Genomic DNA, 16,500 nt, shown 5'->3' on the forward strand with positions numbered 1-16,500 from the left:
CACTGTATGGGATATGTTACACAGTAGGAACAGTTACACAGAGTTAATGCCACTGTATGGGATATGTTACACAGTAGGAACAGTTACACAGAGTTAATGCCACTGTATGGGATATGTTACACAGTAGGAACAGTTACACAGAGTTAATGCCACTGTATGGGATATGTTACACAGTAGGAACAGTTACACAGAGTTAATGCCACTGTATGGGATATGTTACACAGTAGGAACAGTTACACAGAGTTAATGCCACTGTATGGGATATGTTACACAGTAGGAACAGTTACACAGAGTTAATGCCACTGTATGGGATATGTTACACAGTAGGAACAGTTACACAGAGTTAATGCCACTGTATGGGATATGTTACACAGTAGGAACAGTTACACAGAGTTAATGCCACTACCAATCGTACGACTGTATGCCATAATGGGATATGTTACACATTAAGGAACAATTTAAATACACAGTGAATTATGCCACTGTATGGGATATTTTACATGGAATGAACAGTTACACCAAATTATATAATAACACTGCATGTATATAGGATTTGTTATAATGTACAAGGACAATATTGACATGAAGCTATATCAGACTATGTTTACAGTCAGTGGTGAATTGATAGTATAAACCTTGTTGATTTCAACCAAAGGCTACTGAGTATGTCACTTGCAATTTGAAGCCACGCAGATGAATATATATGATGGTCCCTATCAGAAAATGTTAGTGTTTTCAGTACCGATTATACCACTGAAGAACATTTATCAAAATAATTTTGCACACATACATGTACGTGTGTAAATATCCAAATGAAGAAAGTAACATTGTTTATGTTACTGCCGTATCTCTTTGAGCAATGCTTCTGTGGATATGATAAATCATACAATATTGTACAATGTACAGTTTGACACATCCGATGATGTTGCAATGTTTACATCTTGTGTCAGTAACACTGTGTTGTTCGCTACAATATGTACATCCTGTTTGTATTTGTAACATATTTGGTTGCACACAAATGGATAAGATCTGTCAGAATACCCACACTATCTGGATAGTAGCTACATCGGTCTATAGATACCCACACTATAACCAGAAAGTACCTACATCGGGCTATAGATACCCAGCGTGCCCCATGACTTTCTCTCATCAGGGGTAAAGTGTACCCTTCCTCTGAATATTTGAGGGGTACAAGCATAAATCTGGGGGTACAAGCAAAATTTTAACAATCATGAAGCATTTCATAAAGCTTTGATCATAAGGCAATGACACAATCTAGTTTATTCAATTATACACTCCTTGGGTGACATAATGGCAATTTTACTTTCATTTCTAATTCCAATTCATCGGATATCATGCTGCAAAAAATGACACTGAAAGGCTCAAAGCTGTAGATTTAAAAGAACTTAAATAGTGTTTCCAATCAAATCATCATAAACACTGGGGTTGGAACTTTTTTTACTCGTTTCTTACATTGATCTCCAAGTTTTCAGACGATGTTTCATTCATGGATTTTCTTTTGGTGGTAGAAGTACTCGCAAAGAAATCGCTAATCGTACGCTAGTTAACACCACTGGTGTTACGCCTTACGATCTTTAGTGTGTGATAGCACCCATAATCAAATAGCGAAACATTATTCAGGTTAGGAAATAACCTAGATCGATGGGTGGTCATGATCAGCCAATCAAAATGCAGGGAAATCGCCAGTAGCAACCAGCTTACAGAAAGATCAGGACGATGTTGTCTCGTCATTTCTTCCGACAGTTTTAATATATAAATTATAAATAACAACTGTTTTCCCATTTTATTAGCTTTTACACCTATTTTATCGTACGTGCAGTGTACCCTCAGCTTCCAATTTGTGTACGTGCATATTACTTTTGATGCGTGAATCACGTACACCTGTACGTAATGGGGCACGCTGGATACCACAGGCAAGATCTGTCAGAATACCCACACTATTTGCATCTAGCATCTAGCTACATCGGGCTATAGATACCCACACTATAACAGGAAAGTAGCTACATTGTGCTATAGATACCACACTATCTGGACAGTAGCTACATCGGGCTATAGATATCCACACTATAACCGGAAAGTAGCTACATTGTGCTATAGATACCACACTATCTGGACAGTAGCTACATCGGGGCTATAGATACCCACACTATAACCGGACAGTAGCTACATTGGGCTATAGATATCCACACTATAAACTGGACAGTAGCTACATCGGGCTATAGATACCACACTATCTGGACAGTAGCTACATCGGCTATAGATACCCACACTATCCTGGACAGTAGCTACATCTAACCAGAGCTATAGTAGCTACATCGGGCTATATATACCAGTATACAGACCAACAGGCTATAAGATCTGTCAGTAATACCCACAGATTACCCATATCTAGACAGCTATAGCTACTATAACTGGACAGTAGTTGTAGCAGGCTTATAGATACCCACACACTATAACTGGACAGTAGCTACATCGGGTCTATAGATACACTTTAACCCACACTATCATAATACCACACTAATAACTGGACAGTAGCTACATCAGGCTATAGATACCACACTATAACTGGACAGTAGCTACATCAGGCTATATAGATACCACACTATAACTGGACAGTAGCTATATCAGGTTATAGATACCCACACTATAACTGGACAGTAGCTACATCAGGCTATAGATACCCACACTATAACTGGACAGTAGCTACATCAGGCTATAGATACCCACACTATAACTGGACAGTAGCTACATCAGGCTATAGATACCCACACTATAACTGGACAGTAGCTACATCAGGCTATAGATACCACACTATAACTGGACAGTAGCTACATCAGGCTATAGATACCACACTATAACTGGACAGTAGCTATATCAGGCTATAGATACCCACACTATAACTGGACAGTAGCTATATCAGGCTATAGATACCCACACTATAACTGGACAGTAGCTACACTCAGGCTATAGATACCCACACTATAACCAACTGGACAGTAGCTACATCAGGCTATAGATACCCACACTTAACTGGACAGTAGCTACATCAGGCTATAGATACCCACACTATAACTGGACAGTAGCTATCGGCTATAGATACCCACATATAACTGGACAGTAGCTACATCAGGCTATAGATTACCACACTATAACTGGACAGTACTTACATTGGGCTATAGATACCACAGTATAACTGGACAGTAGCTATATCAGGCTATAGATACCCACACTATAACTGGACAGTAGCTACATCAGGCTATAGATACCCACCACACTATAACCTGGACAGTAGCTACATCAGGCTATAGATACCACACTATAACCTGGACAGTGAGCATATCTGGACCAGTAGCAGGCTATAGATACCCACACTATAACTGGACAGTAGCTACATCAGGCTATAGATACCACACTATAACTGGACAGTAGCTATATCAGGCTATAGATACCCACACTATAACTGGACAGTAGCTAGCATCAGGCTATAGATACCACACTATACTAATAAACTGGACAGTAGCTTGTATCAGGCTATAGATACCACACTTATAACTGGACAGTAGCTAAATCAGGCTATAGATACCACACTATAACTGGACAGTTAGCTATATCAGGGATACCCACACTATAAACTGGACAGTAGCTACATCCTATAGATACCACCACACTATAACTGGACAGTAGCTACATCAGGCTATAGATACCCACACTATAACTGGACAGTAGCTACATCAGGCTATAGATACCCACACTATAACTGGACAGTAGCTACATCAGGCTATAGATACCACACTATAACTGGACAGTAGCTATATCAGGCTATAGATACCACACTATAACTGGACAGTAGCTATATCAGGCTATAGATACCACACTATAACTGGACAGTAGCTTACATCAGGCTATAGATACCCACACTATAACTGGACAGTAGCTACATCAGGCTATAGATACACACTATAACTGGACAGTAGCTACATCAGGCTATAGATACCCACACTATAACTGGACAGTAGCTACATCAGCTATACCACACTATAAGACAGTAGCTATATCAGGCTATAGATACCACACTATAACTGGATACCATTCACAGTATACACTATAACGGACAGTGTATCAGGCTATAGATACCACACTATAACTGGACAGTAGCTACATCAGGCTATAGATACCCACACTATAACTGGACAGTAGCTACATCAGGCTATAGATACCCACACTATAACTGGACAGTAGCTACATCAGGCTATAGATACCACACTATAACTGGACAGTAGCTACATCAGGCTATAGATACCACACTATAACTGGACAGTAGCTACATCAGGCTATAGATACCACACTTTAACTGGACAGTAGCTATATTATATCTAGACAGTATCTACCCGGTATTTCAGGGTTTAGATACACACTATAACATTATACACCAGTGATTACTTCACTCTCTGTATACTATCATCACTGCCAGCAGACCTCTCTAGCACTGCAGTGTTACAGCCTAGGCTCATGCTTGTAAATATAATAAGATAGGTAGACGGCTTCATTGAGAACGCATACAGAATCGGGGATTTAGCTGAGGGGGGAGTTTTCATGGCCTAAGGGTAAGTAATGAGAGGTTGCTAGTAAATGTTTTTTAAGACGATGGTTGGGTGGAAAAGATTTAGTGTGAATGGTTGTAGGCTGGGGAGGGATAGATTGATTGAGTTATCGCTCTCACAGTATACTGTTATGATGATTGTATAGAGACTTGAAGTATCTTAAGTCTTTATTAGATTAAGGGAGGTTATGGATACCTTTAGAGGGAGAGGAAGGGGTTAGGTCCTCATTATAGCCACAGTTGGTTTTAATATCACATGCTTATACTGAAAGTTGTAATTTGTTTGTATGTCTTTCTGTTCATCCGTAATTTCTTTACGATAGCTGCAACAAGAGTAAACAAGGTTTCTTTAAAGAACAAGTTTTCAGGTTCATTGTTTTCAGGGCTCAGGTAAGTTAAATCATCACTGTTGGCATACAGGATTTGGTGAAGTTATGTCCCCTTAATTGACTAAGATGGTTATTTTTGGTGTTTCCATGTGTTTGCTTTCACAAAGAATGCTAACTTTTTATAAATGTGGTATCAATTAAGATTTTAAAATACATTGATGACTCAGCTAAATCAGATTCACACATTTGGTGGAAATCATTCTGTGGAGTTATGGCCCTTTAATTTTCCCCAAAAAAAAAAAAAAAAAAAATATATACAGTGGAACTTGGTTGAGACGAACTCGGATCATTCGACAACCCGGCTTAATACAAAGTAATTTGCCGGTCCCGGCCGAATTCCCTCTTTATCTTTGTTTAAAGAACTCGGATTATTCGAATTCGGAAAACTCGATAAAAACTCGGATAATACGAAGTAAATTTTGGGTTCAAATTACAAAAATCATACATAAAATGTTCTTATAACTTGAAATGAGATTTTTTGGACGAGTTTGCCGAAAATGCTGATTTTTGTCCCCCAATAAATCTGTAGAACAGCATTTCAAAATATATATCTCGGTTTTATTGTTATAATTTTGCAACTACAATCGGCAATTTTGACATCTCTCTTGTTCACATCATTTTACGACATGGAACTGGTCTATATATACCAAGTTAAGGGATTGTCATTAGACATGAGAACTCGCTTAATTCAAACACTTGGATAACACGAAGTTTTATCTTTGTCCCTTCGAGTTCATATTAACCGAGTTCCGCTGTATAATCTTGGTCATTTCCTGCCAATAACTAGTCTTAATAAGAATTAAATGTTGACTGCATTTATGTAACTTGATTGATGAATAAGATGGGTTATTGCTTTGAGTAAACATAGTTTTTGGAGTTATGGCCCTCTTTTGAAAAAAAAATATTTTATGCATTTTCCATACGATGACTTTCTTAAATGTGAACTAATAAATCTACATGACTTTTCCTGATTACTAGTGATATATATTGGGTAAATGTGATATTTCCCGATTTTTAGTCCTGCAAAAAAATTCATGGGAATATGATAATATGGCAGCTTCTCAATACCGGTTTAAGTACATGCATTGCATACTTTTGGTTTATTGCTGTGATTCATAATGATAACTTGAGGAAAGTCCAAAACGCCTGCTTCAGATTAATTTGCTGATAGATTAATGCACTGATAAAACCTAAAGTAAAAATGAGTCCAAGGTTGCAAAGAAAATCAACCTCCTCAGATGTAAACGTTGTTAGCTTAAGTTACACAGAAATAAGAGGAATCACGTTGCAGAAATTTCATGTGGTTATGTTAGGCCTTGATCTTTTGAAACAAACTTATGTTAATTGAAAAAAAAACTGTTTTTTAATAAGTCAAAATTTTCACATAAGTTACATAAGGCAAAAAAAATCAACTTCAATTTAAGTCTGCATTTTTGTTTTGAGAAATCAGAACCTTGATCGATGATTGTTTATATCGTCACAGAAAGGTTTTTAAATTTTGATTTTCTATACTATTCCTAATGTTTCCTTTTCTGACTTCAGGCAGCATTTCAGCGCGATGGCTTGAGCCAGTTGTGGAACGAGCTGGTAAAGGATGGAGAAATAGCTGCTAGTAACAATGATGGTCTGATCAATAGTGCCGGCGTCCTGGCTAGGAAAGGTAAGGCTTCTTCCCCAATTATTTTCTATAGTATATGAATACAGTTAAAGCATCATGTATGTCCTTTTCAATCAGTTCATATCAAGTGATTACGCAGGCAGACATATGTACCAGAAGTAGACTCTTACTATGTAATTTAATGGGCTCGTGACATTTAGCGCTACCAGTAATCTCTAAAACAGTTCTCAGATAAAACAAAGTCAATTGTATTTGAAATGAGAATAGCTTAAACATTGTGTTGAAAAGTATTCTCCACCACTGTGTGTTTGACTGTAGTGGACAGAAAATATTTGTTTGGTAAAACAAATAAAATGTCTATCATTATATTAAGTCATGTGAAAATACTTAGTAATCAAAACAACACAAAAGTCCAGATACTCGGTTTTAATTTTTAGAATGATTATAAGTCTCTCACCGGAAGCCAAGGGTTTCTAGAGGTTTGGGTCTATCTGTCCATCTGACAGTGTCTGGTCTCTATTTCCTATACTATATATAATGATTTGGAACTTCATTCTTGGTATGTACGTCCTCCTAGATGAGACTGTGTCATTGGAATCGGGTCATTGTGACCTATATTTTGATGTTTGACCTTAGATAAAAGCTTGTGCAGGCTCTATCTCTTATGCTATAAGGAAATTAAATGGAGCTTCATATTTGGTATGTTAATCCACTTATAGGAGAAATGATGCATCACATACTAAAACTAGGTGACTGTGACCTCTGCTTTGAATTTAGAAAATAAATGTTAATTGGCACTATGAGACACATGAACTTAAATTCAGACTGCTTAATGTGTGTAGAATAATACTAAATGGTTGACAGATACAGATGCTGCCCATTGGTAAACAAGTGTGTCCAGTACTAGTGTGGATATAGCACTACATGATGGATAGAAACAGAGGCTGACCAATGGTCAATGTACCCAGTGACTCCAGTGTGTGCATGTATTGTAAAATTATAGGGTATACAGAGACTGACCATTGGTCAGTGTGTTCATTGTGGAAACAGAGGCTGAGTCATTGGTCAGTGTACTGTAGTGGATGTTAACACCATAATAAAGTCTACTGACACATAGGCTGACCACTGGTCAGTGTACCTGCAGGAAGCATAATTAGAAGATCCATTACATGATGTGTTGACCCCCATATGACCCCTAGTTGACTACTTCCTGAATCCTTCTGACACTGATATAATTAGGAACGACTAAGTATTGGTTTTACTTTTGCCAATTATTGACAACATGTGATTGTTCATTAGACAAATAGAATCTTGTTCATACCAAGACAAATAGAATCTTGTTCATACTAAGAGAAACAGAACCTGTGTTAATCAGAAATACAAATAAACCCACCCACACACCTCAACTCTTTCTTAAGTTCCAGCTGAGAGGTTTAGCTCAAACTCCTCTGAAATAATGGGTTCGGGTTTTATAAGCTTAACGTCCTATTAACATCCTGGACGTGCCATGTTTGTTGATGGAGGAAAGCCGGAGTACTTGGAGAAAAACTGCTGACCAGCAGTCAGTACCTGGCAACTGCTCCACATGAGATTCAAACTTGTGGGATGGAGGGCTTGTGGTAATATGTTGAAACATCTTAACCACTGCATTTGAAATAGTAAGAAACAGTTGTTGTAATTCAAAGCCTAAAGACCCTAGCCTATGCCAGGTATAGCAAGTGTATTTAGTGTCATGTACTGAAGGTAGTTAGATGAACCTAGACCTGTTTCTATATATATTGTTCCTGTGCTTTTGTGTTGAATATAGTGTCATGTACTGAAGGTAGTTAGATGAACCTGGACCTGTTTCTATATATATTGTTCCTGTGCTTTTGTGTTGAATATAGTGTCATGTACTGAAGGTAGTTAGATGAACCTGGACCTACTTCTATATATATTGTTCCTGTGCTTTTGTGTTGAATATAGTGTCATGTACTGAAGGTAGTTAGATGAACCTAGACCTGTTTCTATATATATTGTTCCTGTGCTTTTGTGTTGAATATAGTGTCATGTACTGAAGGTAGTTAGATGGACCTGGACCTGTTTCTATATATATTGTTCCTGTGCTTTTGTGTTGAATATAGTGTCATGTACTGAAGGTAGTTAGATGGACCTGGACCTGTTTCTATATGTATTGTTCATGTGCTTTTGTGTTGAATATAGTGTCATGTACTGAAGGTAGTTAGATGAACCTAGACCTGTTTCTATATATATTGTTCATGTGCTTTTGTGTTGAATATAGTGTCAGGTATTGAAGGTAGTTAGATGAACCTAGACCTGTTTCTATATATATTGTTCATGTGCTTTTGTGTTGTATATAGTGTCATGTACTGAAGGGAGTTAGATGGACCTGGACCTGCTTCTATATATATTGTTCATGTGCTTTTATGCAGATTTTCTGTATTCTATTGTTGGAGAACAGAGTATATAAGTTGTAAAATCACTGATTGATAAAAGATCTGAACGAGAGACCTGAACACCATAATTAGCCTGCTTCACAGGATGGTTTTATTGTAATGCATGATAATGCCAGGATCCAGAAATAAGCTGTACCTTTTAACCTGACTGGCATCAGTTCCGTCTATCAACAACTTGGCTGGTTATAATGTCTTTATAACAGTGATGATATCACTTTAAAAATAGCTCCAGCAGGGGAAATAAGATTGTTACCTCGCATAAAACTGATTGTATATTATGATTGTGGTGCTATGGTACTCTCTACTGGAGAAAGTCCTTGTGCTTTGTACATGGTTTGTGTGGGAGTTATCAGAGTTTAAGTCAGTCTGCTTCAGACTAAGTATTATAGTGAAGGGGACATGTGGAGACTACATACCCTGTATAGGTATTTGTCTGCTGTTTGGTGCTCTGTTGGTCAGCATCAAGGCAAAAACAATAACTCCAGTGGTGGGTTTCAGAAAAAAATCCTTAACATTAATTAAGGAATTCTTATAAATCCTTGCTTAAGTTAAAAGTATCCTTATAAATAAAAAAAAAAAAAAAAAAAATTACAGGGAAGTAAAGGAAAAAAGTATGAAGTTAAAGGTCTTTCCATAACTTCTGTAAAGCCTTTGTATGGAGATCAATGTTAAGTAAAGAAAATTAATTTCTTAAAATTCAGGAATATTTTTGAAACTGGCCCCAGTTGATATATGCCCCATCTGGCCTTTCCATTGGCACCAAACATACATAGATAGATTTTATCCATTTCAAAACAAAAAAACAAGCTAGTGCTGGGCTTTGCACTTTACCCGATAACTTATGTATATTAGAGTGTAAATGATCTGGGAGGAGTACGTGTGCTAGTCTCACTTACGTCATCAGATAGGGTGATGACGGAGAGTTCACATAACCAGATCGCCTCCTGGTCCTACTGCCTAAATATCCAACCCCCAATACACATCAGTCTCCTCTTTAAGTTCTCTTTCTCTACACAAGTTTTTCTTCCTCTTCCCTCCTTCTAACCGTCCGTCCAAAAAGATTAAAACAGATTTTACCAAACTTTATTTTTTATTCACTTTTTTACCCTTTATTAGTAAAAGCCATTATGGACAAATGGTCATGATGCCTTGAGATATTGTCACCTCCACCTTTGGTTTGCGAGTTTGAAACCCATGTGTGGCAGTTGCCAGTTACAGTTGCTGCTGGTTGGTGGTTTTTCTCAGGTACTCCAGCTTCCCTCCATCTCCTGCTAACCTTAATTGGCAATCCTTAAATGACCCTGTCTGTTACTAGAATGTTACAATAAACAAACCAAGAAACAAACCATCCTTCATTTAGCAGTAAAAACTGGTATTTGATTTGTATAGGGTCTTTTTTACGTCATGAGAGATGTAAAAAGGCGATCAAAATCTACTTCTGTATTCTGATAATTGATCTATCTTTTTGCTTCATAACCATACAATTGGTGGAAGCAACAAAAAAAGTAAATTATACACAAGCTATATTTACACACACCCTGGCATGGATCTTAAATTACACACATTCATCTGTTGGTAGTAGTGAGAGCGCTTCCTCAATAGACGGCTAGTGAGTGTGTGGCTTTGATTATACTGGGAATATTTCAGCGTATTTATGTATGAAAGAAAACAGACACCCTCTCTGTTTGTTGATATTTTGAGTATGGAGAACAGTTTACACTCTGGCATTTTTTACATTAAATGATAAAAAAAGAATCCTTGAGCTAAACTGCAGGCAAAGATGATACTGCTTGAGGCTAAATTGATATATAAATACACAGTAGGGGAAGTAAATTAACAAAGTTGTGATGATATAACAGTTAAAGGGCCACAGGTTTGCATCGTAAATATATCCTTTCTCTGCTTTAAATTGGTATACTGTAGATTGGCCAGGAATGTTTAAGAAATATAAATTATCACTATTAGTTGTTACTACATGTCTGATTGTAGGGGTCAAACTAGGGGGAGATAATCTTATATTAGAACTCAACTGAGAAATTCTTATCAACAAGTCGGAGTCTGATGTCCAGTCTATATCTACCAAATTTATACCAATAAACTCCCTGTCTCCAAGAAACAACCCCCCCAACCTGTTTTCTTAGTAATTTTACCAACCATCTTAAGTCACAAAATTTGGGCTGTTAAAAAGTACTCCAAAAATACTAGCAGTAAATCTAGAAGATGGAAAATGTAAAGCTACTTTTAAAATCCGGACAATTTGTATTGTACCTATGTATACCAATTCTACTTATTGTGACCTTGTAGGTCTTACAAACCTTGATAACTGATTAACATTCAAACCTGTATTGGTTCTTAATGGTCAATTTCAACACAATTTGCCGTGTATATAAAGACCAGCTGACTATAAAGATCACTGTACGTGTTTCCATGGGTGGTCCTAATAGACAAGTTTGACTATTTATAATTATACCAGGTATCATTTCGTAGCAAACAGAAGAACAGTTATCACTATTGGCATATATCATTGATTGAGTAATATTTGGCATGTCCATCAGACTGAGCCATATTGTGTATGACAACAGGTGCTTGTTCTTATCAGGTCTCTAATGCCGATGAATGACAGAATTCCCCACATGTACAGACAGTTGTATAGCTCGGTACTTATATCTGTATCTCTACGTGTCCTCACTTTGTACACAGGCATAAATCAAACAAAAGCAAAAAAGGGTCTCGTAAAAAACCCAGCATAGTTCTGGATTGATGTCAAATCACGCAGCAGGGAATGCAAATTGAGTATGACAGATTCATAATAACGTTACGCCAACCTGTTGAACGCCAATGCATGGTGAAGTACCTCTTCATTACTAGCTATAGGTCATCAGTGTCTGGGCAGTGATATTTCCTTTCTGTGTGTGTGATACACACCTTGTCGTCTCCTTTACTTGTGGAAATTGTCAACAATGAATTCGCAGAATACAGTATGATACTGTATAGCAGCTTATTTTTCATGGGGATGATATTGATCATGAAAATTTGATCCGCGAAAATATTAAGAAACATCCTTGGGGTAATAAGAACAGAGTTTATATAAATTTTTGCTCTTATCCACGGGGGGCATAATGGGCGGGGCCCAAAAGGGGAAATAGAGGTAAATCCTATAAATCGCTACTTGTCCTAGAGTTCTGCATGGATTGTAACCAAATTTGGCATCAAACATCTTTGGGGGAAAGGGAACAGAACTTGTATAAATTTTGGCTCTGACCCCACGGGGGCAGGAGTGGTTGGGCCCAATAAGGGAAATAGAGGTGAATCTTTTAAATCGCTACTAGTCATAGAGTTCTGCATGGAATGTAACCAAATTTGGCCAGAAACATCCTTGGGGGAATAAGAACGGAGTTTGTATAAATTTTGGCTCTGATACCCAGGGGGCAGGAGGGGCGGGGCCCAATAGGGGATTTAGAGGTAAATATTCAAATTCCTTCAGAAAAGAAACAATGAACCTGTATTCAGAACATTACTTGGCATTACAAACCAGGTGAGCGATACAGGCCCTCTGGGCCGCTTGTTCAATACATGTTTATGAAAACGTATTGATGAAGTTAATTGGTGTGGATTGTCCTGCTGTTCAATCTAGTCCATGTAAGAGTATTTGACACATTTCCTGTGTTACTATAGGTAATACCTACCTCAGGGCTTAGCTCATTGTAGGCGTTTGTTGGCATGTGCCAAAAACAACTCCATTGACCTCATCAGTATGTACTAAACATATGCATGCCTAGTAATGATAGTAAAACCATGTGTAGCACAGTGATAGAGGTTTGTTTATCACTTCCTACCCCTCCAAACAGCACCCAGCCCCCAACAAACAATCATAAATAAATAAAAAAAATATCATGTTTAGCTGCCCCCTTTAACCAGAAGAACAAACAAGAGGAAAACAAAACAAAACATTTTTAACAATTTTGTCCAAAACTTCCCCTATTAGAGGCATCAAGTAAAACAAAAAGCAATTTGCTTGAAAGTAATTTAAAAACTTCTTCGTTATTGTAATTAATCTATTCATATCAATTACAAAAACATCAGCTACAATGTAAGACTTGAAAACTATAAAAGTAGACTGACCTCCAGGGGCTGATGGGGGAAGGGCTTAAAGGACCCCAGGGTCTAAAGTGACAGAGCTTTAAGGCCCCTCAAAGAACCAAAAAGGACATGGCTTAAAGGTTCGCCAAAGGGCTGAAATGGCTACATTTAAAGGACCTTGACAGCATCAAAGGGGCAGGGCTTACAGGCCATACTTTTGCATATTATCTCTGATCAGGCCATACTTTTGCTATTATCTATGGGCTTACAGCCCCATTTGTATTGTCAATTACAGTATCTTTATATATATATATATATAGCTAGGTCTAATTCATTTACAACTGTAAGCAAATAGAAATATAATGGTCCTATTTTCAAAAACAGTATGTAATTTGGTGTGCCTGGTCTAAATTGGAAGGTAGTGGGGTGTAAGTTAGCCATTGGTGATTTGTTGTATTATTGTAGTTTATATGTTGTATAGTTTATATGTTGTATGGTTTATATGTTGTACACAGTTTACTATGTTGTACATGGTTGTATGGTTTTTATGTTGTACATGGTTTACATGTTGTACATGGTTTACATGTTGTACATGGTTTACATGTTGTACATGGTTTACATGTGGTATATGGTTTACATGTGGTATATGGTTTACATGTGGTATTACTGTAGTTTATATGTTGTATGGTTTATATGTTGTACATGGTTGTATATGTTGTACATGGTTGTATGGTTTTTATGTTGTACATGGTTTACATGTTGTACATGGTTTACATGTTGTACATGGTTTATATGTTGTACATGGTTTACATGTTGTACATGGTTTACATGTTGTATATGGTTTACATGTGGTATTACTGTAGTTTATATGTTGTATGGTTTATATGTTGTACACAGTTTACTATGTTGTACATGGTTGTATGGTTTTTATGTTGTACATGGTTTACATGTTGTACATGGTTGTATGGTTTTTATGTTGTACATGGTTTACATGTTGTACATGGTTTACATGTTGTACATGGTTTATATGTTGTACATGGTTTACATGTTGTATATGGTTTACATGTGGTATTACTGTAGTTTATATGTTGTACATGGTTTACATGTTGTACATGGTTTATTATGTTGTACATGGTTTACATGTTGTACATGGTTTACTATGTTGAACACTGTTTACAAGTTGTACATGGTTTACATGTTGTAGGGGAGACAGGGAAATACTACTGTGGTATGTGGGGACTGACCTGCAGATGTTGTAATGGACACTGTGGACCTAACAATGGATGTAACTGTACCCCCTGTCAGCTGCTTGACCGAGAGGAGGAAGCTCGTCAACAGGAGGAGGCTCACCGACCCAAACCCTCCTCACCCCTCATAGACTCGTGGACATGGGGACAACAGCCAGGTAAATTGTGTACCCTTAACCCCTTCTCACCCCTCATAGACTTGTTGACAAGGAGACAACAGCCAGGTAAATTGTGTACCCTTAACCCCTCCCCACCCCTCATAGACGTGTGGACATGGGGACAACAGCCAGGTAAATTGTGTACCCTTAACCCCTTCTCACCCCTCATAGACTTGTTGACAAGGAGACAACAGCCAGGTAAATTTTGTACCCTTAACCCCTCCCCACCTCTCATAGACGTGTGGACATGGGGAAAACAGCCAGGTAAATTGTGTACCCTTAGCCCCTCCCCCACCCCTCATAGACATGTGGACATGGGGACAACAGCCAGGTAAAATTGTGCCCTTAGCCCCTCCCCTACCCCTCATAGACGTGTGGACATGGGGACAACAGCCAGGTAAATTGTGTACCCTTAACACCCCACCCCTCATAGACGTGTGGACATGGGGACAACAGCCAGGTAAATTGTGTACCCTTAGCCCCTCCCCCACCCCTCATAGACGTGTGGACATGGGGACAACAGCCAGGTAAATTGTGTACCCTTAGCCCCTCCCCCACCCCTCATAGACGTGTGGACATGGGGACAACAGCCAGGTAAATTGTGTACCCTTAACCCCTCCCCCACCCCTCATAGACGCGTGGACATGGGGACAACAGCCAGGTAAATTGTGTACCCTAAACACCCCACCCCTCATAGACGTGTGGACATGGGGACAACAGCCAGGTAAATTGTGTACCCTTAACTCCTCCCCACCCCTCATAGACGTGTGGACATGGGGACAACAGCCAGGTAAATTGTGTACCCTTAACCCCTCCCCACCCCTCATAGACGTGTAGACATGGGGACAACAGCCAGGTAAATTGTGTACCCTTAACCCCTCCCCACCCCTCATAGACGTGTTGACAAGGAGACAACAGCCAGGTAAATTGTGTACCCTTAACTCCTCCCTACCCCTCATAGACACTGGACATGGGGACAACAGCCAGGTAAATTGTGTCCCTTATACCCCTCATAGACACGTGGACATGGGGACAACAGCCAGGTAAATTGTGTACCCTTATCACCCCACCCCTCATAGACACGTAGACATGGGGACAACAGCCAGGTAAATTGTGTACCCTTTACACCCCACCCCTCATAGACGTGTGGACATGGGGACAACAGCCAGGTAAATTGTGTACCCTTAACCCCTCCCCACCCCTCATAGATGTGTGGACATGGGGACAACAGCCAGGTAAATTGTTTACCCTTAACCCCTCCCCCACCCCTCATAGACACGTAGACATGGGGACAACAGCCAGGTAAATTGTGTACACTTAACCCCTCCCCCACCCCTCATAGACGCGTGGACATGGGGACAACAGCCAGGTAAATTGTGTACCCTTAACCCCTCCCCACCCCTCATAGACACGTGGACATGGGGACAACATCCAGGTAAATTGTGTACCCTTAACCCCTCCCCACCCCTCATAGACGTGTGGACATGGGGACAACAGCCAGGTAAATTGTGTACCCTTAACCCCTCCCCACCCCTCATAGACGTGTGGACATGGGGACAACAGCCAGGTAAATTGTGTACCCTTAGCCCCTCCCCCCCACCCCTCATAGACACGTGGACATGGGGACAACAGCCAGGTAAATTGTGTACCCTTAACCCCTCCCCCACCCCTCATAGACGTGTGGACATGGGGACAACAGCCAGGTAAATTGTGTACCCTTAACACCCCACCCCTCATAGACGTGTGGACATGGGGACAACAGCCAGGTAAATTGTGTACCCTTAACCCCTCCCCCACCCCTCATAGACGTGTGGACATGGGGACAACAGCCAGGTAAATTGTGTACCCTTAACCCCTCCCCCACCCCTCATAGACGCGTGGACATGGGGACAACATCCAGGTAAATTGTGTACCCTTAACACCTCCCCAGC

At 39.2% G+C, this 16,500-nt stretch overlaps 1 protein-coding gene across 3 annotated transcripts in view; it reads left to right on the forward strand.

Annotated features, from left to right (window-relative positions):
* The window catches only part of LOC138328078 (E3 ubiquitin-protein ligase HERC2-like), a 96,956-nt gene that overhangs the window by 11,702 nt on the left and 68,754 nt on the right, over positions 1-16,500 (forward strand). For all 3 annotated transcript variants that reach the window (XM_069274689.1, XM_069274691.1, XM_069274690.1), the window contains exons 3-4: positions 6,553-6,670; positions 14,369-14,569. In XM_069274689.1, the coding sequence (XP_069130790.1) occupies positions 6,553-6,670; positions 14,369-14,569 (319 nt within the window). The remainder of the gene's footprint in view (positions 1-6,552; positions 6,671-14,368; positions 14,570-16,500) is intronic.

This window comes from Argopecten irradians, chromosome 7, assembly GCF_041381155.1.
Source record: "Argopecten irradians isolate NY chromosome 7, Ai_NY, whole genome shotgun sequence".
Lineage (NCBI taxonomy): Eukaryota > Metazoa > Mollusca > Bivalvia > Pectinida > Pectinidae > Argopecten > Argopecten irradians.